General features: G+C 34.7%; 1 protein-coding gene across 7 annotated transcripts in view; it reads right to left on the bottom strand.

The window, feature by feature from the left end:
- Nucleotides 1-25907, bottom strand: part of FSTL5 (follistatin like 5) — a 323974-nt gene that overhangs the window by 71226 nt on the left and 226841 nt on the right. For all 7 annotated transcript variants that reach the window (XM_026120175.2, XM_026120174.2, XM_026120176.2 and 4 more), the window contains one exon: nucleotides 3615-3735. In XM_026120175.2, coding sequence (XP_025975960.2) covers nucleotides 3615-3735 — 121 coding nt within the window. The remainder of the gene's footprint in view (nucleotides 1-3614; nucleotides 3736-25907) is intronic.

The following is a 25907-nucleotide window of genomic DNA, read 5'->3' on the forward strand; positions in this document are numbered from 1 at the left end:
CCACTTTTATTCTTAGCAAAGTTTTAGAAAATCAGTAAGACAATGAAACACTTAATAACCAAAACCATAACAATCAACAACACAAGAATCCTGCTTCAGAAGATGCTGTTCTTGCTAAATTAACCACTCAAAGGTCAGGAAATGTGAAGGTCGAAATAACCCTGAAGTGAAGGTATGGCTGAGTTTTCTTTTATTATCCCACCCTTCTGGAGTGGGTGCTATTCCCTTTAGTGGTGTTCTCCCATCCACAGAGGGGTACACAGGATGTAGGATATCATCATTACTACATAATCAGAAAGAAAAATTTCACATTAGTGTTATATATTTATTAAGCTAACTTGTACCATACAAAATAAATTCATATTGTTTGTAGAGCAGGTTTGAATTTTAAAGCAGTCTTCTTTTTTGTAATATAACTGATGATATTTTTTGTTCAAAAACGCATTACCAAGAGTAAAATTCCTCAAGTTCACACTTTGAAAAATCTAGTCTATGACATGTGTACACACTCCACTTGTAAAATAGAAAAACTGAGTTATAAATAATTATTTTAACTAATCTAGGTATTGTGACTGTAACTGTCCTTGTTATCAATAAGATTAACATCCCTGGGTATGGACAGCATAGATCCATGACTTGGTAACCATGACTTGGTAAGCACTGAATGAATGAGAAAGGCCAATGTTGTTTAGTCATTTCAGCTTTTCCAATAGCAATTTTCAAGGCGCTTGTATTTCAGATGTAGAAGAAACACCATCTAAAACTTCTGTTTGCACAAACTGTTCTAGTGATATCATGTTTATGTAACCCTAAGAACATAACAATAAGCAGTAATTACTCTTAACAATGATCCTTTAATACTTCCAATTAACATAAGCAATAGAGTCCAGCCATAAGGAAAAAAAAATCCCATTTTATTATTCAAACTATTCTTTTTTCTGAATTTAAATGTTATATAAATTTCTGCTGTCCCATATAGCTGAATAATTATTACATAAAGCGGTTAACTGAATAACGGTTAATACCTTGAAAGAGCATTGTAGAGAGGAGTAACTCCCTGCTAGTAAAACGACCAATATTAGGAGAATATTTGTTACAATTATTTTGCTTTGGCCACAGTTTACTACTTTGTTTCAAAGAACCAGCATTCCCATATAGTCTCTTGGATAGTTGCTGTGGAAAAAAATCAGAGGCTAACAAGCAAGCATGAGGGAAATAACATAAGTGCTTCTCAAGTACAGATGACTCACCTTTGCATTTATACTGATCTATTTGCACTGTTTGCTTTTTCAGTAAAGAAGGATTTTAAAGAAAAATTTGGGGGTTAGTATTATAAATATTTTATGAGAGACTGAATTCTATAGCTCATCTTTATCTTTACTAGTATTAAAACCATTAAACATGCCCATCATTATCTGAGAACAGACCTCCTGGTTCAGGGGTTTTATGCTACATGATGTCAACAGCAGTAAAGGAGAAAACCCTGATAGCATGAATTGTAATGTCACAGATATTTGGAGGAAAAAAACAAATGGGCTCAAACTCTTATTAGCATGACCATTTGATTACAGAAATATTTTGAGGAAAAAGTGGCTTCTAGTGGAATTGAAGACTCAGCAAGAAACGATTTCATGAATTAACAAGATCAGCCCATTTTAGTTTTGAAAAAGGGCATCCTGAAGACTTTCTATGCTGAATAATATTTTCACAGTTCAAACAGACATGTGGCTACTTCTCTTAAATATGTCTGAAAGTGTCAGTCCCTCTCAGATAAGATTAATGCATGTTGTGCTGATAAACCCTTTATACTGCTATACACAGAATATAATTTCCAAAGAAGTGCATCATGAGTTTAAAGCAGAAGTTCCAAAACAACAGTTTTGTTCATAAGAATGTAAATTATGAATTGGCCTCATTATTTAGTCCTCAAAAAATAGTAGGAGAAATATTTTTTGTAGGTATGTACTGTAATTCAGCTCAATTGTACCAGACCCACCAGCCCCCAAAGTAGAAATGTTCACAAAACCATATGTTCACAAAACTATACACTTTGAAGATATTAAGTGTTATATAAAATGCCAATAATTATCATTATTTAGTGATACATTTACTCCTGTACCATGATAGTTTTGTATTGCTTGGTCTTTTTATAGTTTGTATGAAAAAGGATTAAATACCAATTTATTACAATATTACTTAAAATATTCACTTACAGATTGCTTATATAGAATTAAAGATTGAATTTTCTAACCATAAACCTTCTTTTTTTTACAGTGCTGATTATCTGTATTGCTTAATGATCTCAATGCAAGCTAATTATTCCTGTGCATTGGAAAAGCCAATTCAAAACCTGTAGATTAAAAAAAAAGTCCTAAAACCTTTAATCTTAAAGTTAAAATATACATACATGTAAAATATTCACAAAGTATTCCATGCAAATTATATAAATATTATTTCTAAGCAAATACAGATTTACACAAATGCACATGAAAAAAGAGCTTAAAATCTAATTACACTGTTTTCATAGAACCCTTACATTAGATTTTAGGGCCAACAAAGCCTCATAATCTCATTAACCTTTATCTGACTCTTCTGTTAATACAAATGTCATCATATTAATTAGTCATTATCACTGCTATAAGTACTGACCATCACGCTTGTACTTTGGAAGTGTCATCATATTAATTAGTCATTATCACGGCTGTAAGTACTGACTATCACACTTGTGCTTAAGAAGATTGCTGCTTCAATGTAGATATAAACGATGGAAGAACCGCTCATTTAACCAGAGCTTTAATTTCAATGTTTTTGACTTTGTTTATCTACAACATGCACATTCTAAACAGCACATGATCCTGTTGCTCTAAAGGACTATTTGCTTTCCCCTGCTCCCCAGAAAAGCAGCATCCAAAATGGTATGGGAAGGTCCCACTCTCGTGCCGGCCTATGGGACACCAGCTCTCGAGCAGAGCAAATACGGACCAGGCAATTTGTCTAGGCAGCTTTAAATGATCTGAATGATATAGAGGAGCAAGTCAAGTCTGACTTTTCAACCCATCATCAATTCCAAACAGATTTTAGAGTACCATATCTTTTTAATATAAATATATACAGCAAATATTATATATAATATATATAGAATATACATTTCATTATATATACTCCATTATATATTATATAGCTATAATATATACTTACATATAAATATATATGAATATTATATTAAATGCAACATGTTTTTAACACAAGAGACCTAGTGTGTGTTCTTCAGAACTACTAAATTGGTACTCAAAACTATATTTTTTAATAAAAAATTATTGTTTTACAGATAACATGTTAATCATGCACATAAGTGAACAGTACAGAACAAGTCCTTTAGACTTATCTTACCTCTTCTAATAAGTATTATTCATATAGGAGTACTAAATGAAAATGCTTATATTTTATTGTTTGCAAGCTCATTTATAGAAAAATGAGGAAAATTAATCATATCTCCTTTTCTTTTGAACTGTAACACAATATTAAAAAAATACAACAGCAGCAACAACAGGTCTATTTAATAAAATCCAAATCCAAGTCTCTTATGACTTGGTAATTAGAACAACCTTCCTTACCATTCACTTGGAGAAAATGAGTTTGATAGAGCTTATCATAGCCATCAGCATAGCAGGTGTAATTTCCCATATGAGTTGTGGTAACTTTAGTAATGTACAAGGACCCATCATCTCCAAAATCCTACAGGGAAAGATTAAAAAAAAGGTTATCATAATTATTTCACTATCTGTACAATAATTATACTCTATATCTTGGCAACAAAGTTGTGATGCAAATATCAATCATCACAAACATTAAACCAGAATAGCTGACAATAATCTGAAATCCAGATTTTATTTTTTGAAATGGCAGGGATGTTTGATCTTGCCTAATACATTTTGTCTACAGAATAAAATATAACTTTTATTTTAACAATTTATTAAACCCCGAATCAATAATAAGGTGTTTGGTTTTTGAGCTGTGATATTTATTTGCAGGAGAAAGGCTATTTAGGACTGGATCTGATTAGAGAGAAAAGTTAAATCTCACTGCAGTTTAACAAGGTAAATAACATTTTGTGAAAGTGTGGTTATCCTTTGAAATGAACAGATATCCAGAAAAGAAAAATTACTCATTTTCCTTCATGTTTGAGTCAATACTTTCAATGTTACCATCTAAACATCTTTGATTCCAGTGGATTAGAATAAAAAATTTGACCCTCTGGTCAATTCCCAAATGTCTTTTTTCTTATAATTTTAAATTTACAAGTTAATATTCATTCAAATTATTGTAAAGATGCATGTAATAATTATTGAATGTGCTTTATTTTTCCTTAGGCTATTTTTCATGTCTTCGAGGACTACTCTAAAACAATTGTCCTAGTCCAATCTAGCTTCTTCCAGTCTATGCCCTATAGATTCTACAGTTTATACTAACCCTGCTAGCTGTTTTTCTACATTATCTTCCATAATTTACTTTTTCAATGACACTTCTTGACAATGTTTCTTTTCAGTTTTACTTAGTTATCTTTGCATTGTTGTGTATGCAGTTTATTTTCATAAAAGAACAGTTAAATTATTTTGAACAAAAATATAATATAGAAATGTTTAAATATGAAAAATGTCTTTCAGCCTAGTAGATAGTTTCTGCTGTAATACATTTAATTTAGAAATTTACATGGAGAAACTATGATTAAAAGAAGTGGAACTTTTAGTCGCCGTTTCATTTTTATATTTGGAAGAGGTACGCTGGGTCATGTTTGTCAGTCCCTGTTGTTGAAGGGAACTATGCTACATAACCCTATGCATAATGTTATCATAATCTGTCATAAACTCAGTTACTTTATTGTCTACTGAAAAGCTGTTTCAAAACTTCTCAATATCCTCACGAATACAGTGGAGCTTTCTTTTTATTTTTATCCTAAATTTATTCATGGTCAGCTTATACCGATTTTTTGCTCCTGAACATAAACAGCCTCTTAAATGTGCTTAAAAATCTTTAAATTACTTAAATAACCTCTCCTTGTGATTTACCACAGGATACAGGGCTATAACACACACACACACACACTACAATTGTGCACACACATTCACACTCAGAGGCTCACAGAAAGGCTCATGCATAGAGCCCAAAGTATCCAGCAGGTCTCTGATTCATTAGAACAGTGATCATCACCAAGCTAGAATATCTACGTATCTCGTTACAGTCAGTGATTCATTACAGAAACACTACTTTTGTAAACTTGAATTTCTGCACCAGGGTGAATAGCCCCATTTTCTGCTGCTTTTGCATCAGCTGAGTAGTGGAACAGGGATAGCCATGGGATGCAAGTGACTAATTGAGAAATCCAGAGGAAAATTATTTTCTGCTGCATAAAATCAACAGTGCTGGCTGCAGTATGAAGCGTCCTCCAACAATACAGGTAATGTGAGAAAGCGAGAGCATAATTCTGTCCCCCAGAAACTCAGATGATGTATGATCCCCTAAGGTCTTCCAACTCATATAAAGAGAGGGAGGCAAAGAAAAAACATTGAGAGAAAGAAACTCTGTCCTAATGAGCTTCTACATCCCTCATGATGCCACATCAAGACAGAGTTCATTCCTTTATCCATGGCAAAATGAGGACTAACATTTTAATAGGGAAAGACAAGCTGTTGGATGAAAGTTCCTGTAAGATGCTCCAGTGGCAGGTTAAAAGTGTCTATAGGATGAAAAACTATCAGAGTACCTACTTTCTTTAACAATGAACAAGACTGCCATCATAACCACTGGCAAGTAAACAACGGAGTCTCGGAACAGCTGAGGTTGGAAGGGATGCATGCTCACAAGTTGCTCAAAACTGAGTCTATTCCACTTTTGAGTATCTCCAGGAATGGAGACTTCATAACCTCTCTGGTCAACCTATTCCAGTCACCTTAGAGTAAAAAGCTTCTTCTTCTGTTTAAATGGACTGTATTTCAGTCTGTGTCCTTTGCGTCCTGTCCTTTCACCAGATACCACTGAGGAGAGGCTGGCTCCGTCTTCTTTACTCCTTCCATTTATACACACTGATAGGATCCCCCAAAAGCCTCTGTTCTCCAGGCTAAACAGTCCCAGGTCTCTCAGCCTCTCCTCATATCGCAGATGCTCTATATGAGAAAAGCAAGAAGCCTGTAGGACTGTAGGGTCTCCACTCCATTTCCCCAGACTTCAGGTCAGCAGACTGAAATCCCATTGTTTTTCTGCTACAGTGTACCTGTAGGCTCTGCCAACTAGATTAACCAGATTCCCTGGCTCATACCTTCTCCTTGCTGTTTTTATACCAGTCTACAAAGGCCTCACCTGTTCTTCAAAAATTAATCCTACTGCTTCTGCATTGAGCCAGTTCTACAGTGAGCAATTTCAACACATTTATCAAAATATTCTCTTCTCCTTTTGATACTTCTGTTAATTTTAAATGAAGGTAGAAGTGGAAAAACAATTAAACATGTTGGTCCTATCAGCTGTCTGTTGACAACTGTTTCTCAAGTAGGAGATCAACTTAATGTTTTCACAAAATATCTTTTCATTGCTCATTGTGGTTCCTCCTACTATACCTCACAGGGTTTTGCTCTTCTGATGCTGTGCCTTTATATTTATAAAATTCTTATATACACCTTAGTAAATTCAACTCTGTCTTCATTTTCTGTATTTTAATCTGAGTTTCAGGGCTTTGAACATCAGGCTTTAGTAAGTCATGTCCTCAAACTTTTTAACTTTCTGTAAATTTTCTGTGCCTATCTTTTCTTTATGGAACTGAATTTACCTGAATTCTTACTTTTCCTCCTGAAATTCATAGAAGAAAAGTGTATCAAAAGCTTTTAAACAGGCAGCTATAGTCTCTTGCTCAGGAAGTCTGTAAGCTGCATGCTAAAACAACTTGGGTAAATATCACTATATGCTGTCTTTTTCTTATATTCTTTCCTTTGAATTCTATCACAGACAAAATATGGGGCTAGATGAACATCTGCTACAATATGACTATTCTTACATTCTTTTAGATCTCACCCACCCCTTCCAAATTTATTGGAATCCATTTTCTTCAGTACCATTGCATTACTTTCCAGTTTTTCTTTTTTCTTCTTTCCTAGGAGTCACAAGCTCAATGACTGTGTATTCATTTTTCACGCAAGCTGCCTTGCCCTTTCACATCTTCAACCTTCTTATTGATCAAACTGAAATCCAGAAGAACTTCCTCTTAACCTTTCACTTTTTTTTTCCCTAAATACTTATGCAGAAATAGATATCTCATTGCATTTATTCTCCCAAAAGGTGTTTAGGCAACCAAATTTCACATTGTACAACTCTCTGTGCTTCACATGATTCTGCTAGTTTCTCCTGAGAGAAAAAAAACCCAAATATCTGCTTAATAATTAATCCACCTGGTATGACTGAAAAAAACTTGTCCTTCCCAAGCTAACTATACCTGTATTAACATTCCAGTTACACAGACAATATTCCTACCTCCGATATGCCACCACCTAACAGAGTTGTCATTTGAAAAAAACAAAGAACCCCCTTTAATGCTCACTTTTTCACTTTGATGAATTATTTCAACCATTAAACCTGGATTTCCCCTCAAAAAAACTCCACCTGAATAACTCCAATAATCATCATACCTCAACATTTGTTACCTTTATCTCTTTCTAGAGGTGTATGAAGCAATAAAAGTTCAGTTGACCTTTTTCCTCTACTAGCTCAACAAATATTTTCAAAGTGTGGCTCTTCAAGTTATTAGTGTAAGAATGAACCTTCAGAAGAGTCACACTGCAGGTACACGCATTTTCATCTGGCAAATAGCTAACACTTTTGTTGTCTACCATTTTAAAGTAATCTATGCCAAAGGTATTTGCAACAAAAAACAGATCACAGAATGGAATGTATGAACATTTAAGCCACCACCATGCAAAGTCTGGAAACCAGCTTAACCCACTTTCCTCATTACTTACGCTAAATTATTACATGTTGCTTTGAAGCACACTCACCTGTTCCAGGCCTTTGACTGATCTGCTCTAGGATGACGATATTTTTAAGTACCATAGCTATTTTCTAAGTAAATGCAGGTCTGTGTTATGGCTTCTCCCTCCTTTTACATACAAATCCTGGATAAAACAACTCTGTGGTCAATTTACACAGAAACGTTGCTATTTCAGTAGGATTCCCCCCATGAGATTGTCATTTCATCACTCAAAATTTTTGTGGTTTATGGGTGTTTTTTACAACTACTAAATAAATGGCTTATTACTATATTGATTTCAAGGCTTGTTTTTGTTTATGAAAAACAAACAATCCAATAGAATGAAAACTGAATATTGTAAGCAGTATTTGGAAGGCAATGGTGAAGTATAGACAAAGTTCTTTGAGAGTGAATGTTGACTTTTACTTAGGCTAACTCACAAGCTAAGTCACTGAAAAAAACGACATCTATGCAGGCACATGTGAACATCACTGAACTGGAGCCTTCAAACATCAACAGCAGCACTTGGAGGGGAAAAAAGGTTACCTTTTGAAAACCTATTTGATGACCCTAAAACATTGTTACAAGTCCAATTACTGTTGAATACATTCATTTAACAATAGACTGTAATTTGACTACTGTTCAAATAGAAATGCCATGGAACTTCTAAGATTAAATTGAGAAACTAATTATTTTTGTCAACCAGAAAAAAAGATAGGATTGAACAATTATTTAGCAACGATTCCACTACAGCTCTCTACTCTGTTGAAGGACTTGACATTTAAGAATCATATGTGTCATGAATAACAAGTACAGGAGAAGTATGGAAAGATTTTTGCCTTTGACAATGGATCTTTGCTTAGTTGTCTTACAATACAGCAGAAACCTAAAGGTGATTTTTGTTTATAAATCGGTAATTATTTCCTTCGGTTTTATAACTTGCTTTCATATGCTAATTCTTTTCACATGAGAGAGTGTGATCACTTGCCTGCCCTTCTTCATTAATAGATCTGGGATGACTGTTGTCAGCTTTCTCGTCATAAAAGAACGTATAACTATACTGCTTCAGTTTGTGTACTAGCATAGAGACTACAGTATCTTTTTTAACACCATGGTTAGTTCTTTGTCAATATTCTGCTCTCAAAGATTTTTCTTGCATTTTCATTGGTATGAAGTAAAAAGGGCATTCTTATGCACCAAAGTGCATAAAATGTATTATGCATATACTCACACTCAATGTTGCGATTTTTTGTGACCTGTTTCATGTAGGTCAGATGAAACAGTAAATATAATGCCCTTATGGCCTTAACATTTTCAGCTTCTGAAGAACTTGGAAATACTAGTCAGAATTCTAATGCTACACACTTTGGAGGGGAAAACAGAACAAAAGAGAAACCAAGTAATATAGAGAAAAAAACAAAACAAGAATGAGGACATGAAGTGTGAATTAATATAACCAAGAATCCTCAAATAGAAAACTGAGCTGAGGCTTTAATAAATGGAATTAGCAAACAATAAGAATTTTGAATTAATAGCTTTTTGACAACACATGGAATCTGCACTTCTTTTTGCAGTCTTTGACAAATCTACAACAAAGAAAAAAGCTATAACGGTTGGTGTCTTTTTATTGAAAGCCAGTAATGTAAACATAGCAATACACCTCAGTGATAATGGCAAGGCAGTTTGGGTGGGGATATTCCCCCTCCCCATTTTTAAAGAGACATCTTGATTTTCTTCTAGGAAAAGAAAGAAAATCTCTCTCTCCGAACTGATCAGAGAAAAAATTTGTGCCCGAGAATTAAAATTTTGCATTGGTCTGTTATAGGATAGCTGTAGCAATAATTGCAGCCATCTAGATATTTTCTAAACAATAGCTGCTTGGCTGTAAAACACAAGCAGTACATATACTCCCCCTTCTTTTTCCAGCAACCCCCTCCACACTTTTGGCATTTGATTTTGACATATGGACGTTTCAGGAATAATAAGTCATATTTCTATTTGCATATCAATTATTTGTATTTTAGTATCTCTAATTTACTTTCTTACAAGGACACAAAGTAGATAATCTTTTCAGGGTTAACTAGAAGAATTAAAAAAATAATTATTGATGTATGCTTGGCTTGCCAGATAAATACCACTTACACTTTTCATGTTAATGTCAATTTTACAATTCATACTTTCCTAGTCATCAGTTTCTCTGTTCATGTTGGCAGAGCAATACAACTCTGTGGTTTGCTACTGCATGTCAGAAAGAAATTAAATACTATAAAGAAATCTGAGAAAAATTAAACATGGCACCAATCCAAGATTTTTTTAAGCTTTTCCATCCAGCTCAAGGGGGGAAAACAAAACCTAAGACTTCCTAAATATTAATTTTGCCTGCCTTCTCTTGATCTCATGTTTTATACCTGCAGTAAGAAGAAATCATGTATCTAGTGTAAATCAGCTGGTTGAAGAACCAGACTGATAGAAAATAGAAAATCAAGTTAAAGCTCAAAGAAGAAAGAACACAGCAAAATATAGCATACAGTAGTATATTATATATAGTGGAAAAAGTGGCAGGGCTTTAAAAGAAACTCTTGTTCTGAAGGATGTAACCGCAAACACCAGTTACCGGGTTATAAACTCAAGCTGATTTTAGTCAAAGGAAATTAATATTCCTAAGCTTCCTTTATAGTCAGTTGAGAGAGCCAAAGGGAGCCAAAACTCTTCCGCAGGACAGTTCAGTGGAGCTTTCTTTGCTCACTGCTTTTTTTTTTTACCTCCTACATCTCTGCTGACCAGGGAAACAAGCTTTCTAGCTACAGTTAGCAATTATGAATACTTGTCTTCTCCCTCTGTTTCTTGACACTGTGCACACTGAAAAGAAGAGTGAGTGATTTTTCCAAAACTTACCTTTCAGCACAGCAAGATAGCGTCACCAGTATCAGCCTACTGCCAAAGGAAAAAATGGGATCATCCAGTGAGCAACTCAGAACATCTAACTCGGTCTCTGGTTCAGATTTTGAAGAAGTCAATATCCTTCCATCTGTTACTGAGGAAGCCTAGAGAATTAGCTATTTATATCCCAAACTGCCTTTGTGTACATCCTCCCAAGCTTATCTACAAATGGCCAGCACAGACATCACCCATTATTATCTCTTCCTAAAAGAAGACTTTGTGATACACAGGCAATGAGCACTAGTTGAATTCAACAAGATTTGTCAGTCTTCACCCAGTCTGAGACTGAGATTCACATTTCTCTGACTATGAATAACACTGTACCTACTTACATAAGCAGGGATACATGATTTTTTTCTTTTTTTTTCTTTGATACAGTAAGGATTGCAGTTTCACTTAATGACGAAACGATAACACCTAACATATGGTAACATCTGTTATTCTATAAAACATATGCAGCAGCTTTTTGCTTTTCAAACTATGTTGGTTGATTAAAAACATGTTTTTGCTATTTTGAAAACTAACGATGTTAGTAGTTTCCTCATAACCTGAAGAGCGACCACAGAGAAAAATGCCTTAAAAACATCGCTTCTGGATCACTGGTGGAAATAAGGGTACTTTCATTTTATATCTAGTTACATAAAGAGAATCTGGATGCTGTATATGAGAGATATGTACTAGATACAAGCGACAACTTTGCCACAGTACTAGAGCTCTTGAGGGTAGCCATAAAACATCACTAATTTTTTAACTTCCTGGCAAACTCTGTAAAATTATACCATGTTGTTATGAATCAGCAATCATGACTGTTAGTTTATTTAGACACTCGAAATCTCCAACTGACTAGATATAGCATATTTTTAATGGAAATCTCAGCATGCTCTGATACAGCTGTTTCTTTTTTATTGGTTTATGCTATACACTGAGATCTACAGAATGACTCAGATAGCATTTAACTCTTCTTTCTTTTTAACAAAACAAATTGTTATACAACCAGACTTAATTGGATAAAACTATTTGACATTCTCTTCGCATATTTTAAATGTTAACTGGTTTAATACGATAAACAGTGACATTAATTTAGACTAATTACCCAGTTATTACAATTTATTACAATTCCACCAAACTGCTATTGTTTTTTTCTTAAATCAGTTTAAATTGAGGCTGTATTTGTTGTTACACTTTGACCTAGATCTGCAAGAGAAACTAGTTTCTCACTATACAAATTAATTCTATTAGAATTCATTGCAAAGCAATATCTCAGTGCTAGGTGATCCCAAAACAGAAGTACTGATCCAAGGTATAGTTTAAGATGACTTAATACAGGGTCATATTTGTGGAATGAGGGCTATGTGGACACTACCTCTCCCATGTGGTAGCGCTCAGGGCAGCACACAGACCTGTAACAGGATAGTGACAATTATACAACCATGGACAAATCCTCTCTACCCATGTCCTGAAATGTCTGAAACCACAGTCAAAAGTCAACATGGCAAGGTATTCCTCCTATCTCTACTTCCTTGCTTGAACAACTTTTTTGCTGCAGGAGAAGAAGAGTACAAGGATGAGAGGACTAGAAACCATTAAAATGTTAACAAAATGACTGTTACCTAATTATTCTGCACTTGCTGATGGTAGATTTAGACAATACTAAAAAAACATGTCTGGGAAATAATGTTTTAACATGCCAGAAGTATGTGTGTTAAAAACAACCAGTTCTACTGCTTCAGCTATTCCCTGCTGAGAATGGGCTCCTTTTTTATTTCTTTTTCTTGAAGACCTGGTGAATGTCTCATACATTCAACTAGCAATAAACAGGAAACAGCTTTTCTTCAAACTTTTGGGAAACCTTAAATTTATTCACAGTACTAATCAAGAAGAATCTGAAGCCCTACCAAGGGATGGGAAGATGAGAGACAGAGGGGCCTCTCCTCTCAAAATGTCAGGGAACCCTCTGGTCTAAATCAGGCAGACTGTTTAGTCACTAGATTATCTGATATTTTTCCCATTTTCAGCCTCTTCTGCTTGTTTCTCAAATCCAGCGCATAGTTTCCTTTTATAGTGAAAGATTGGCAAATATGAGTCAGACTTTGGAAAAGATTTTCAGTTTTAACAAATCACCATTTTGAGGGAGGGAGGGGAAAAAAAATCATTGAATATTTTCTAACTTTTCCTGATTCTAAAAACCTCAGCTCTTCATAATGATACTTATATACACTTATTTATTATATATAATAAGTTTGAATTAATTTTTAATTACTTAGCTCACAAGCACTTTTGCTTTAAAAACAGATTTATAATGTTGCAGGGTTTTTTTGTTCTTTATATTCTAGAACACACTGGTTTTCAGTTTTAGTTTCATGAATGCAAACCCCCTTTTCTTATGGTGGCAATAATTCATAACTTTCAGATGATCATTGTTTAGGAATCAAAGTGGTAAAGCTCAATTTCTTTTTTATTATTATTTCACAGGAACAAATTTCTCAGTGTGTTTCCTTTACAAAGTCAAGAAAATCTACACACGGCACAAAAAGGACCCTTTAAACTTTTATATTACTAAAAGTTTCACTCAGCTATATTTCCTAAATATCCAAGTATGAATGAGACAGGCAGTCAGTGTTTTTACACTTTATGCATTCTGCAAAAGCTCTGTGGGATAAATTTTGTTTTATTACAGACAAAACTATCCTGCATACATATGATAAACCAACTAAAGGGCAATAAAATATCTTGTCGAATATATGTATAGCTGACTTTCAAATATTTTGCAGACAAATATCTCTGAAAACTGCTTTAAAAAGGATAGAGATTGGTAGGAATCTCCTACTATGACTCCAGACCTCTGACTAGTGTGCTAGCTCAAAAAGACATAGGGGGGGGGAAAAAAAAAATAAACCTAATAAATCCAAAACTGACTTTGAAAATCAGAACGTCACAGTCTAAGTTCTTCTTCAGGTACAAGTTAAAAATGTAAATTCTAACTTCAATTATTTTTTTTTAGCTGAACTCTTATTTTATATGTAGCAGTAATACACAATCTTCAGAGAACAATACAGAGAAAATAGGACCAACCACACACATTTCTTGGATTATTAATACAATGCTGTTTATATCAGCTCGTTATCGAGTGTTATATAAAAGACTGGCTACGAAAGATTTTGAATGGAATTCCTATATGAAAGATTTAAAAAAGGATATAGTTGAGTACACACAAGAGAATGAGTGACATCTGTCCACTGGTGTCCTTTGCTCTTTGCTTATTTGTAAAAACCAAAATAATAAAAGGTTGTGCACTTATTCTAGCAGTTTCATTTAGCAAGGGTCTATCCCAACTTGATCCCACACTCATAAAATCTTTTATCTTACGGAGAGCCTTTGATCAAACAGCAAATTCCAGTCATTCTGAACTAAGCACTTAGCACGAGCTAGAATACAGCAAGCAAAGTATGAATTGCACTAATTAAAAACTGAAAGCTGAGACAATTTAGCTCTAATATGAATCTTAGTCATCTGCAAACTTTACACAAGCACACTGCCTTTGCTCAAATCATTAATACAATGCCACATGCTCATCAGTCAAATCTTTTATCACAAGAAAGACTTACTATGCAAGATCAATTCTTTGATGAAAGTAAAAGAAAGACCCTTCAGTGTCATTGGCAGCAACCTCAAGACTTTCACCGTAACTACTGAAGCTAGTTATTTAGGAACAATTCTTTTTTTTCTCACTACATAGATAGATCATGAATATGGTTTTTAGTGATTGCCTTTGTGTTCATCTGTGGCCCTAGTTTCTGAACAGGTAAAGCGTAAGTAACTAAAAGAAGGTAGATTCCGGGATAAAAAGAAGACTAATCTTATAGTGTTAAAAAAGTGTTTACTCTGTTTAATCTAGTCTGCCTTCAAGTCAAAGAAATGAGGATGGAATTCTCCATTTCCTAAAGGGTTCGTAAAGAGTGTTCATTAATACTTTCAGGCTTTTAGAAATGAAGTAAAAAATCTTGCTGATATTGAGCTACTTTGTTTCTTACTAAACACTCTGATCACTTGTTCTATATGGAAAATTTACCATATCCTGCTACATGCAGAATTCTTAGCAAACTGTATATTGTTTTCAAGTAAAGTATGTAATTGAGGGTACATGTATTTTCTACGTATTGTAACAATTCAAAAACCAAACACACGTACTTTCAATTGCACATTTGAAAGAAAGACCATAAACTCCCATTCAACAAAATACATGAATAAAACATTTACATCAGAATATTGCACTGAGTCCAACCCATATTCTTGTGCTCTCTTTGAATTAAGACTAAAGGGTTCTCTCTTATGTGAGACTTCCACTGCCTCAATTTTAACACTGCACCATTCATAACAACTGATCTACTTTTGCTGCAACAATAGCCAAGTCTTTAAGTCTTTAAGTTTTTATGACACCTTCCAAAATAATTTTACTTTTCAGTATATCATTATTATCCCTACATCATTAGGACATCCTTACATCATTCAGTACATCATTATTATCCCTACTGATCCCTACAGTGATACCCTTGGTTTCAATTATGTTTTACTCTAAGTATACCCCTACCATCAACAGTTGCTGACTGATCACATATTTCATGCCAGAAGTAAGACCTCTAATTCAAAAGCGTAGGAGAAAAGGTGCATTATTTTCTCCCTTCCTTTTACTATAATTTAAAATGTTAATTTTTAAAACTCACACTTAAACTTCAAAGCCTCCATCATGAATGTCTTGCCTGAAGTTAAATCTAATGTATATCACATCAAAACATGAAGGCAAAACAGGATTTCAGTAGTCTGTCATTAACTATATGTGAGAATAACAGAAGCTTCACAAAATTTCTAACATGTGCAAAATTATTGCACAAAGCTTATAAAATCTGGCAGCCAAAAATGGTTTGGCATTGATATTTTAATATGCTGGAGTATTATCATATTGTATTTCTAGTTAACATAACTAGGACCCAAAGACTTCTTCCCGGTTGGAGCACATACTCTACAAAGAAAAATATAGTCTCATTCCAATTTGACAGCTTTCCAATTGTCCAACATGACAATTTGAAATTAAATGCAAGTGGGGGCAGGAGGGTAAGAAACCAGGAGAGAGAAAAGGGGAGGGGAAGGGAAGGCAAGAAAGAGGGAAAGGAGGTTGAGAGAGAGAGGTGGAGAGAGATGGGGGGCAGAAGGAGGAAGAAGGGGGAGGAGGGAGAGAAAGAAATAATATTAATAAGACCATGCAGTTACATGCATTATCTATCACAAAGATTATTAATTCCAAATGAGATATTCTGGGTGTCACAAGATGGCCAATGAAAGCTTATAAAATGTGCAGCCACGTTCTCTGCTTGATGCAAAGAAAAGGGCCATTAAAATGATTGTGTTATCCAGTGAAGGGAGGGACAGAAGCCTGAAAAGTTGATTCTCCATTAGGACTTGGCAGAATGTTTTGGAATGCAGAAAATAGAAAATGAAAGCTTTCACCTCCAGAGTATTAAGTCCAGCTCAAGTGATTTATCGAAACAATATGTCAGTGCTTCACAGATGTTCCAAGGACCATGTAAAAAAGTCTGGACAAATCAATCTTACTACCTGTAAAGAACTGCCAAAATAAAACTGTGAGGATAAGACAGAGCAGCAAACATGACAAAGGACAACATGAGCCAAGCTGCGAATAGCCAGAGGGAGGCTCTAGAGATGACCATCCTTGAAACATTTTCTTTAGCTCAGAGTTGACACATGATAGGGGATGACAGATAGAGAAAGAGCATCATTGCTTTGTGGAGCAATTGTTCCCAAAATTGCTACCAGTGTTCCAAGGTTTTGAGGTTCATGACATATAAATGTCATGACATTTGTCATGACATAGATAATGACAAATGTAAACAAATAAAATAAACCTGCAAAATATACTACATTTAAAATTTAGCATTTTGTCTGTTTAGGAGTGAACTAGAAATAGAAGCTTATGCAAAATCACACAAAACTACAGGAATCATTGAAAATCCTGAGTGGTAAAGGCATTGCCATAATTCACTTTAAATTTAGGAAAACTTTTAGTTTATCTTATCTCCCCTCTTTAATAGAAATATGAAAAAGCTTATCATGTCAGTAAAGCACTTTGGCCATGGAGACAAAGGTTACTTGTATCCAAATGGAATTAGTTCTTAATGTAAGTTTTCAAAAAAAGGAGCTCTAGATTAAGATGGCTGTATAAAAATGGAGTAAAAATGACAAGGAAGGGAAGAATACACTGGAAGGTGATAACACGTCCATTTAGTACAGAACTTTAGTACAGTCTCTTTCCTCATCCAAAGTAGATCATCAGTAAAATTTAGAATTGAATGGATATATGGTACTAGCAACATGTGTACATAGATCAGTGAGCAGTTTAATTTAGAGAAATGTTAAATGCCATCACTTGAAAAGTGTGGCATATAGACATACCATCTCCTGTTGCAATCCTGTCAGAGCTCACAAATTAAGCAGACTTGATCTGGATAAGTAATTTGCTTCATGTCACTTCTGCAAGCAGTGGTACTGGTGATTTTATAGGTGGGTGACAATCATCTTTTTGAGTCAGTACTGAATCAGTGCCTTGGCACAGTGATGAAGTGCTTCTGGTCTTAGCCACTAATAGTCAGAGGGGATTGCACCAATTTACTTATAGGTTTTTTTTAGTATTACAGTGCCAGGCCAGCCAAATTCCAAGTATGGAATGTCTGTCTTCATTCTCCTGGGATGCTGGACTGAGGGGAAGGACAGGACACACACCTTTCCTGCTAGCTGTAGCTAGTCCAGGTTGCTATCTAGCTTTTGAGAGGTTTCCCCCCCCCCACCCCCGAAATCTGAACTGAAAGTCTTAGTATTCTTTTTGCATCCTATACAGCTCTTTCTATACAATTCTTATCCAGTCTGTGGAAAGCATCAAGTCTGTTAGGATAGCAAAGGTACTGCAAAATGACCTGGACAAGTTGGATAAATAAATATGTAGATAGAAAAGTATTCAGAAATAATGAAAGTTTTTCATCTAGCTGAGCAAATATGAACTGCACAAACAAATGAGGAGAGTATAACTATATCTGTACATAAATACAAAACTGAAACTTTTTCACGCATTAATCAGAAAAATAATAGCACAAGCTAAATTTGCTAGCACCACTCAAGCAAGACAGCGTAGACGTAACCTGCATGTATATACACACACACATATATACATATATTTCATATATATGTTTATATAAATAAAAGAGCAGAGAAAACATACACACTTTGAACTGAATAAAAAGGATGAGGAAGAAAGATACTATAACAATGACAAAGATGCATACACCAATTCTAAAATCACCTGATAACAGAATATGTCAAATGGCTTTCTGTTAAAGTAAAATGCAAAGAAGGTGGGCAGGAATGCAAAGCAAAGTGGGTGTGATAGAAGTTCTGGTGTCTCTGAGAAAAGCAGTAAATAATATTATTGCAATAGGAGGAAAATAAACAATGTTTGAATGAATAATATGGTAAAAACTTAAGGTGGATTTAAAAGACTGCTTGCTGAATATAAGGCATTAATATAAATGAAATTTCTAAATCCTTCTTTCCTTCAAATATCTCCATGTTCGACAGAATCAGTTAATTAGTACTGACCATAGACAACTCAAAATAGAACTGGGGCAGACATAACTACGCTGAAAAATGCCAAAAATCATGATGTGAATCAAGAAATAGGTTATTTGTTGTAAGCTTAGCTCTAGAAACTTTCTTTCATACTTTTTTCAGTTTTAATTTGACCAAAATGTGAGACTAATGGAAAAACTGTAACTTCAGTCTATGTCTAATGCATAGCAAATAGGCATTTATTTAGCATTAAATATGTCAAATACACTTGTGAAACATTATGAGGAATACATTATCCTGAAAATGTAACTATGATAGAGCCAATCTTTCCAAAAATCTTTCTGCTGCTGCCATAATATCTGGATAATGTTCATAATGTTTATGTGATCAAAAAATCTACAGGAAAGTTCTGTACTATGAGAGCTATATCATGAGCAGAATTGGAATATGTGGGTTTCTGCCCCAGCTTTCATATCTTTCCTTTGTGGCTTGAATATTCTCCCATCAAGAAAATGCTTGCTGCTTCCTCAAAAAAACTTCTAAGCCAAGACTTTCAGAGGTGGCTTTTCATTTTGGATATTTTGCTTTCTAAGCATGCAAACTGAAATATCTAAATGGGCTTGACTTTAAAATGTGTTGCAAATTATGTCAAGCAGAGCTTCGGGAAATGAGTTTGCACTGTATTTCTTTCACCATTTTTCTTTTTCAGGGGAAATCCATTGCAATGAAATTCTCTACTAGTCTCCTCCTTTCCCTTTTTCAGGCTGCAAAGCTCCTTGCAGATTCTGTCACAGTATCACTAATGCTTTCCCTGTGGTAGGCACATCAATTAAATGCAACTGATACAGAAAATTAAACTTGTCATGTGATAAGTCATGCGATTTTTGCACCACTGTAGCTGGCATCACAAAGCTACATTAGAGACAAAACTAATTAGACCCTTTACCTCTGATGTTTAGCACTACATATAATACACACTTTGCATATAAAACTTAGTGTTTATAGGGAGCTTTTGCTTCAGTGACACAATAGGCAAGCCTAGGTCTATCAAAGAAAGAAAGCAGCATGCTAAAAGATCAAAAATTGTGGAAATTAATATTGTATACATCATAAGCTGAACATGGAATAAAAGTTGAAAAACAACAGCCTGTTTCTTGCCTTAGAAGCAGACAGTATTACGTGTGGTAGCTCTTACTATAAGAGCATCAGTATCATGCTTAAAAATGCCAAAAAAGGTATAGCTGATGTATTCTGGAGTGCCTCCCTCTCCCCCCTTCCTTAAGCTGCAGCGAAAATGCAACTAGGCACAATTAGCAACACCGTACAGGAAGGCATGGCCACAAAGAAAACAGGTAGCTATTTTGAGCACATCTAGTGATCATGTATTTCACTGCACACAGAAGACCCTTTAAACAATTAAAAGAACAAAATGCTCCTCTTAGCTAATTTCTGATGATGTGTTAAATGTGCTGCATTAAGAAATTGGTTTGGAAGAACCAATTACTTAAAAAATGCACTGTGCCCCTTCTAATTTTTTGAACATGATTACTAATATGTTTAAGGAATATTTAAAATAGAAACTTTTTTCACATTCCTGCTGACTATCTGTAGACATAAAAAATGTATAGCACTGCTTTCCAGGTAGTTTACCATGACTTGCCTGAGGTTATTTTCAAGGATTCCTTCAGGGCAAGGGGGCATAGTTGTACATGTTTTATTTGCAGCTTTTCAGTGTCACAAAGCTTTTCATTTTTAACTTCTGAACAAGAAATGGAAAAGTTTAACCAACTCAGCTTTTTCAGATATGATTATAAGGAAACAGCACTTGAACATGCAAGACAAGAGCTCTAGGGGCAGGCAGGCGTAGCAGGAGTTGTTGCTCTGCAAGATGGAATTCCTCTGCCCCGGCTCTCTCTCTAATAGAAAAAGGACTGGATCGTGATCTCAGTTAAAGTGTTGTAAGCGCGGCAGTAGATTGCAGCCCACTTAGTATGATTCTGTTCCCCTCTGAAGCCAACACTTGCATTTCTAACAAAGATGAAATCAAACCGTCTGATCTAGCACAATGCTGTCACAGGAGAAGAGAAAGCCCATGAGTGTCTTAATGATTCTTCAGAAACAGAGACTCAGCTGGCTCAAAATTGAAATAGACAATATCTCCACCATAAAAAGACATGCATAAACGGTCTTATCATAAAATTCTGCGGATGTTGCATCTCTGATCAGGTTAGAGCTATAGAATTTGCATTTCAAGATTAAACAGGATTCAGGACTTGCAAATGAAGTTTCATTGCATTCTCCTCCTCCTACACTTCATTATACCCAAAACATTGCAGATCACCAATGGTACCTCATTTAAAACTCTGTGCTTTACACTATAATGAAAACATGATGTGCAATCAAACATGGCATTCATATGTCATTACTGAAACAAACAAAATGAATATAAAAATAAACTTAATATTTAAAATGCTCAAAGCAAATGAAACGTGACAAAATCTTGCAAGTCTTACACATATCCAGTGTATCCATTTCATGTGATTCATCCTACTACTAAAGAATTAATAAAGACTTCAAGTTTTGACCAATGTCATAATTTCATTCAGCAGTTCTCTTCTATCTTTCATTTTTTCCTCCTCTCTTTTTTGGGATCTGATTTTAAGTCTTTATTAATTCTTTAGTACTGGGATGAATCACTTGAAATGGATATGCCAAATACATACATATGCCAAAAAACTTCAGTTTTGACCAATTTAATCATTTCATTCAGAAGTTTTTTGGCATATGTATAAATAAATAAATATTTGAATAAGAGTAAATAAAAGCATTAAAGGTTTGCTGAAGCTGACCAGTATTCTTGACAATAGTTATTTTCACTTAACTTTCAAAATCAAATAGAGCAAAATAAATCTGGTATTTGATCCATTAAATAAAAGAGAAAGGATAATAACGCCTCTCACTTGAAAGGAAGAATGCATAATAGATAAAGGACAATTCCATACAGAAAAAAATAGGGATGGGCTGACTTCAATGAGTCATTATTAATCAAATACAACTACTTCAGAAAAAAATCACTAAAAAGGTATGAGAGCAATATAACAGACATGGGTTTGAGTGATGTCATAAAAATAACGTATGAGCAAAACCTAAAACCAGGCTGTTAAAATGAACTTCACATATCCTGGTGGCAGCACATGCAGAAAACTGTTGTACTGCAGAAAATGTAGCACTGCACTTTCTACAATGCTATCTCACTATTTACTAAGAAAAGTTTATTTTAAACTGGTTGGGAATCAGTCTATATATTGAACAAGGCTGTTAGCTTTTCAGCACAGTACCAGGACTGATGGCATCAGTTTGATTTCTTCATTGTTGGACTGTGAGTTAGTGTCCTCTAAACAGGTAGAGGTTAGTAGAATCATCTCTGAGGGCTGAAGGGGTGCGAGAGTCGCAGCAACCAGTCTGCAGGATCAGAGGGGGAATGGCAAAGCTTCAGATGTGATGAAACGCTCCTGGTGACTGAAGCAGACCATGCTGCTGCAATTCAAAAGCCACCAAGTTGAATGAAGCCAACTCTGGCGTCACTCAGTAAGGATTCTCTCTGTTCAGACTGTACAAAGAGGAGACCTTTTTATATGACTTTTTTATTTCTGTTGTTTTGCCTATTAATTTTCACTTTGTTTAAAAATTAAAGTCATCTAGTTTATAGTCGAACAAAATTTTTGAGATTTTTGAGTTTGAAGAGTTGTCTCTGGTGAGCAAAAATGATTGAGGCAGATTACCCTGACACTTCAGTCTAACCTGAGATTCTGCAGTAAACACAAACACAGAGACCTAATTTCTACTTGGTATACAGGATATTTATATTTAAGACTACTGCCTGAAAGTCACAAGTGTGTCATACTAATAGCAATTTAGCCATACACACAAAGAGAAGTTTGTATGTAGGACCATAATATCCCATGGAAGAAGGCAATGACAAAAGGAGGACTCCATGAGGTTCTCCCAAGAGTTTTCTTAAGAAGAAAAATGGGGGGAAAAAGCATGGGAAGTTGGAAGGAAGAGAAAAAGAGGGCAGATGTCGGAAATCCTTTCTGGATTTGAACAATCTGAAAAGGTTTCTGCCATTAGTTGTTTAGCAGAACTCTCAAGAACGGAAGGGAGCACGTTCCTTTAGAGGATGTTAACTTTTATTGGCATCTCCATTTAGTTCTGGAGGAGGAAAAGGTCAAATAAGAGAATATAGACTACTGAATATGGCATCAAGAAACCAAAATTTGCCTCACAGATAGGTTATGTTTCAGCCACCTGATATTCAGGATCTGTGTGCTTCTTCAAAAACCTACATAATCACTCCATACAGTAGAGTGATTGAAAAAAAAGAACAGGGGGCAGGAGGGGAGAGCTTTCTTATTGCTACAGAACAGCACCGAAGGCTATACAGCCAGCAATGCGACACTGGCTGCTATATTTAGTGGAGATTGAGAAACAGCCCTTGATTTTGCTAGTAATAAGAGGAGAGAAAGAAAGAGGCTGATATGCACATATTTGAACAGTCCCTGAGCAAGGATTAGTAGAATAATATAGAAATGAAGTAATTTTAGTGATATGAACAAATGTGAGGGTTTTTTTTTTTGAGAGAGAGAAAGATAATATGTATGTAACTTTAAAAACACCAAATTTACCTGTCAAATATAAATATTACATGCTTCCCATAAAGGTAGCTTAAAGAAAGATAGCATTAGTTTTCATTAAAAACAAAGTTAAAGTAAACTCCTTTAAACAGTTACCAATTTAAGAATGTTAGTAAATGTTACACCTTACAAGCGTGCAAGCCATCTATGCAGATCTTGTATAAATACAAGAACAAAGGCCAGACATCTTGTAAGAAAAGTGCTATTGCTCACAGGTATAGGGAAACAGCTGAGGGCAAAAGCTGAAAGAAAAGGTCAGAAAAAGAATAAAGTAAAATAATATAAAAAGAACAATTACAAAAGAGAATCAACTAACGTGAAAAAATAGTGTAATATGCATTGTGTTTGGAAAAAAAGACTATTTTAATTTTCCACAAGTGAGAATGATTGTCTATAATGAGTAACCCGTTAGACAAAATACTCAAAGAGTTAAGTGAAAATACAAATAAAAATTTTAAGATGTAGGATAATAGCAGGAAGTCTTTCCAGATGCATACTAAAATACCAGTAAAATGTCCTCTGATATCAATTCTGTATTGAGTCATAGCACAAATACATTACAATTTAAGTAAAATCTGCACAGGCACACTTCACTTTTTATGGTCTCAGTCATACATGTGCTGATTATCCATAATTCCCATTAGTTAAAATAAGAGAAAGATCAGTAGCAAAATTTATTACTTACACAAATAGTAACCATATGTACTATAAGGAAAGCTAAGAAGTACTAAGGACTCTTAAAATTATCAGCTGGATATTATCAATAAGATTATTAGTCAATTAGATTATCTAAATACACATTTGATAGCATTCTCTAAGGGTTTTTTTAATCATATTTAAAGCATTGGTTAAACAAAATTTTCATTATCATCCCTTGACAGACAAATGGTATTTCCATTTTTAAAAATATCTGATTATATAATACCATTCATTATGTAAGACTGGTTCTTAGCCACTCCCATGGTTGACAGCCTTAAACATATATCCTGAGTATTTTCAGTATAAAAATTTCAAAATAAAAATTCAACAGCCACAATTTGTGTTTAAACTTAGACTTGCTTCTTTCCTGTGGCATTTTCCCACTTGGCAAAACACTAGGACATGATACTGATTTGAGTTCGTCCCTCCCTGAAGCCAATGCCTTGACTCATGTCGAGAACTCTATAGATCAAAAACTTAATTTCTGCACCGTAAGTGTGAGCACTTGCTATGATTTACAAAATTTCTTTATGTTGTCACTTAGGCTGAAATGTATGTACCAGCATCTATGTACGTACCAGCTTCCAGGTAAGATGATCTCACGCATTTTGCTAGCAAGTATTTATCTATCCTCCCAGGTCAGAGTTTTTTTGTTTTGGTTTGGTTTTTTTCCAGGAAGTATACTACTATTTACACAAGATTATTAGTGCTCAGATGAACATATGCAGTTCCCATTTAACTGAGTAAATTAATAATTCCCAGAGTTAGGCAAACATCACTGCAGTTCACAAGATAGTTAAAGTAAAGCACAAAATACATTGCCTCTGGGGACATCTGAAATTATACAAGGGCTTAGGGCTTTTGATTGTTTAAAACTGCCTGAATAAGTACAACACATTCTTTGGTAGTTAAAATGTGACATAAACTGGAGCACACAGTGTTCTTTCTGCATTTGTTCCTTTGAAGTTATTTATTTAAGAACTAAATTCATTTTCCATAGTGAAACATAAAACACAAGTAATTTTTTGTCCTATTATAGTTCTTTTCCCTAAGGTTCCATTTTTATTATGTTATCTGACTGGATACTAAACTGTGGTTACGTAGCAACCTCTGAGTAAATTGGAAACTGTAAGAACTACATAAAGAATATCTGATGAACAAAGTTCAGAAAGGTGTGGAATGACCAAAGAAATATGAAAAAAACTCTAAACAAAGACCTAGAATAAATACAAGGGGATAAAAGCAGTGCAAGTAGTGGAACACCTAAAATTAATATTGAAGAAAAGAGACTCTGGAGCCCAATTTAATTCAATGCCAATCTCTTCTTTCCAGACTCCATTAGCTCTTTCTTCCATTGTTTGTAGTTTATCTACAAAGATATAGTTGATGGATATCATCTATATATATTTGAGTACTATATATTTTAGTGCTTCACTCCACGAATATTGGATTTGTCATCCTTTTTTTGTATTTGAATCATAACTAAACTGTTAGTATTAAAGGACTAAGCTATAACATAAATTTTGGATTAAAAACACTTCCAAGCATTGTTTTGTTTCATTATGCTTTTCTTAAGCCAACAAATAGCTGGCAGACACATTCATCTTCAAAATTGTGTTCCCATGACTGGGAGTTTTTACTCCCTGTACTTTCTTGCCATACCCATATGCACAATGCACACACAGATCATCACTTCATAGAGAGAACTGTTCAGTAATTCTTCTCTGTGCAGGGTATGTCTATGTATCTTTCCAGAGATGAGCATTCACCAGGTCTGTGTTTGCTTCCCTGTCACCTTCTAGCCTTCCTGCAAATTCACTCAAAAACAGTCTGCAGACCCTTCTTTTTGGCATTTTCACTTTGCTTTGCCTGTGCATTTGCTTTTTATACTTGTGGTTTGGTGATGCAGTTGACTGTCACACTGTCCTCCTTTT

Source organism: Dromaius novaehollandiae, chromosome 4 (assembly GCF_036370855.1).
Source record: "Dromaius novaehollandiae isolate bDroNov1 chromosome 4, bDroNov1.hap1, whole genome shotgun sequence".
Lineage (NCBI taxonomy): Eukaryota > Metazoa > Chordata > Aves > Casuariiformes > Dromaiidae > Dromaius > Dromaius novaehollandiae.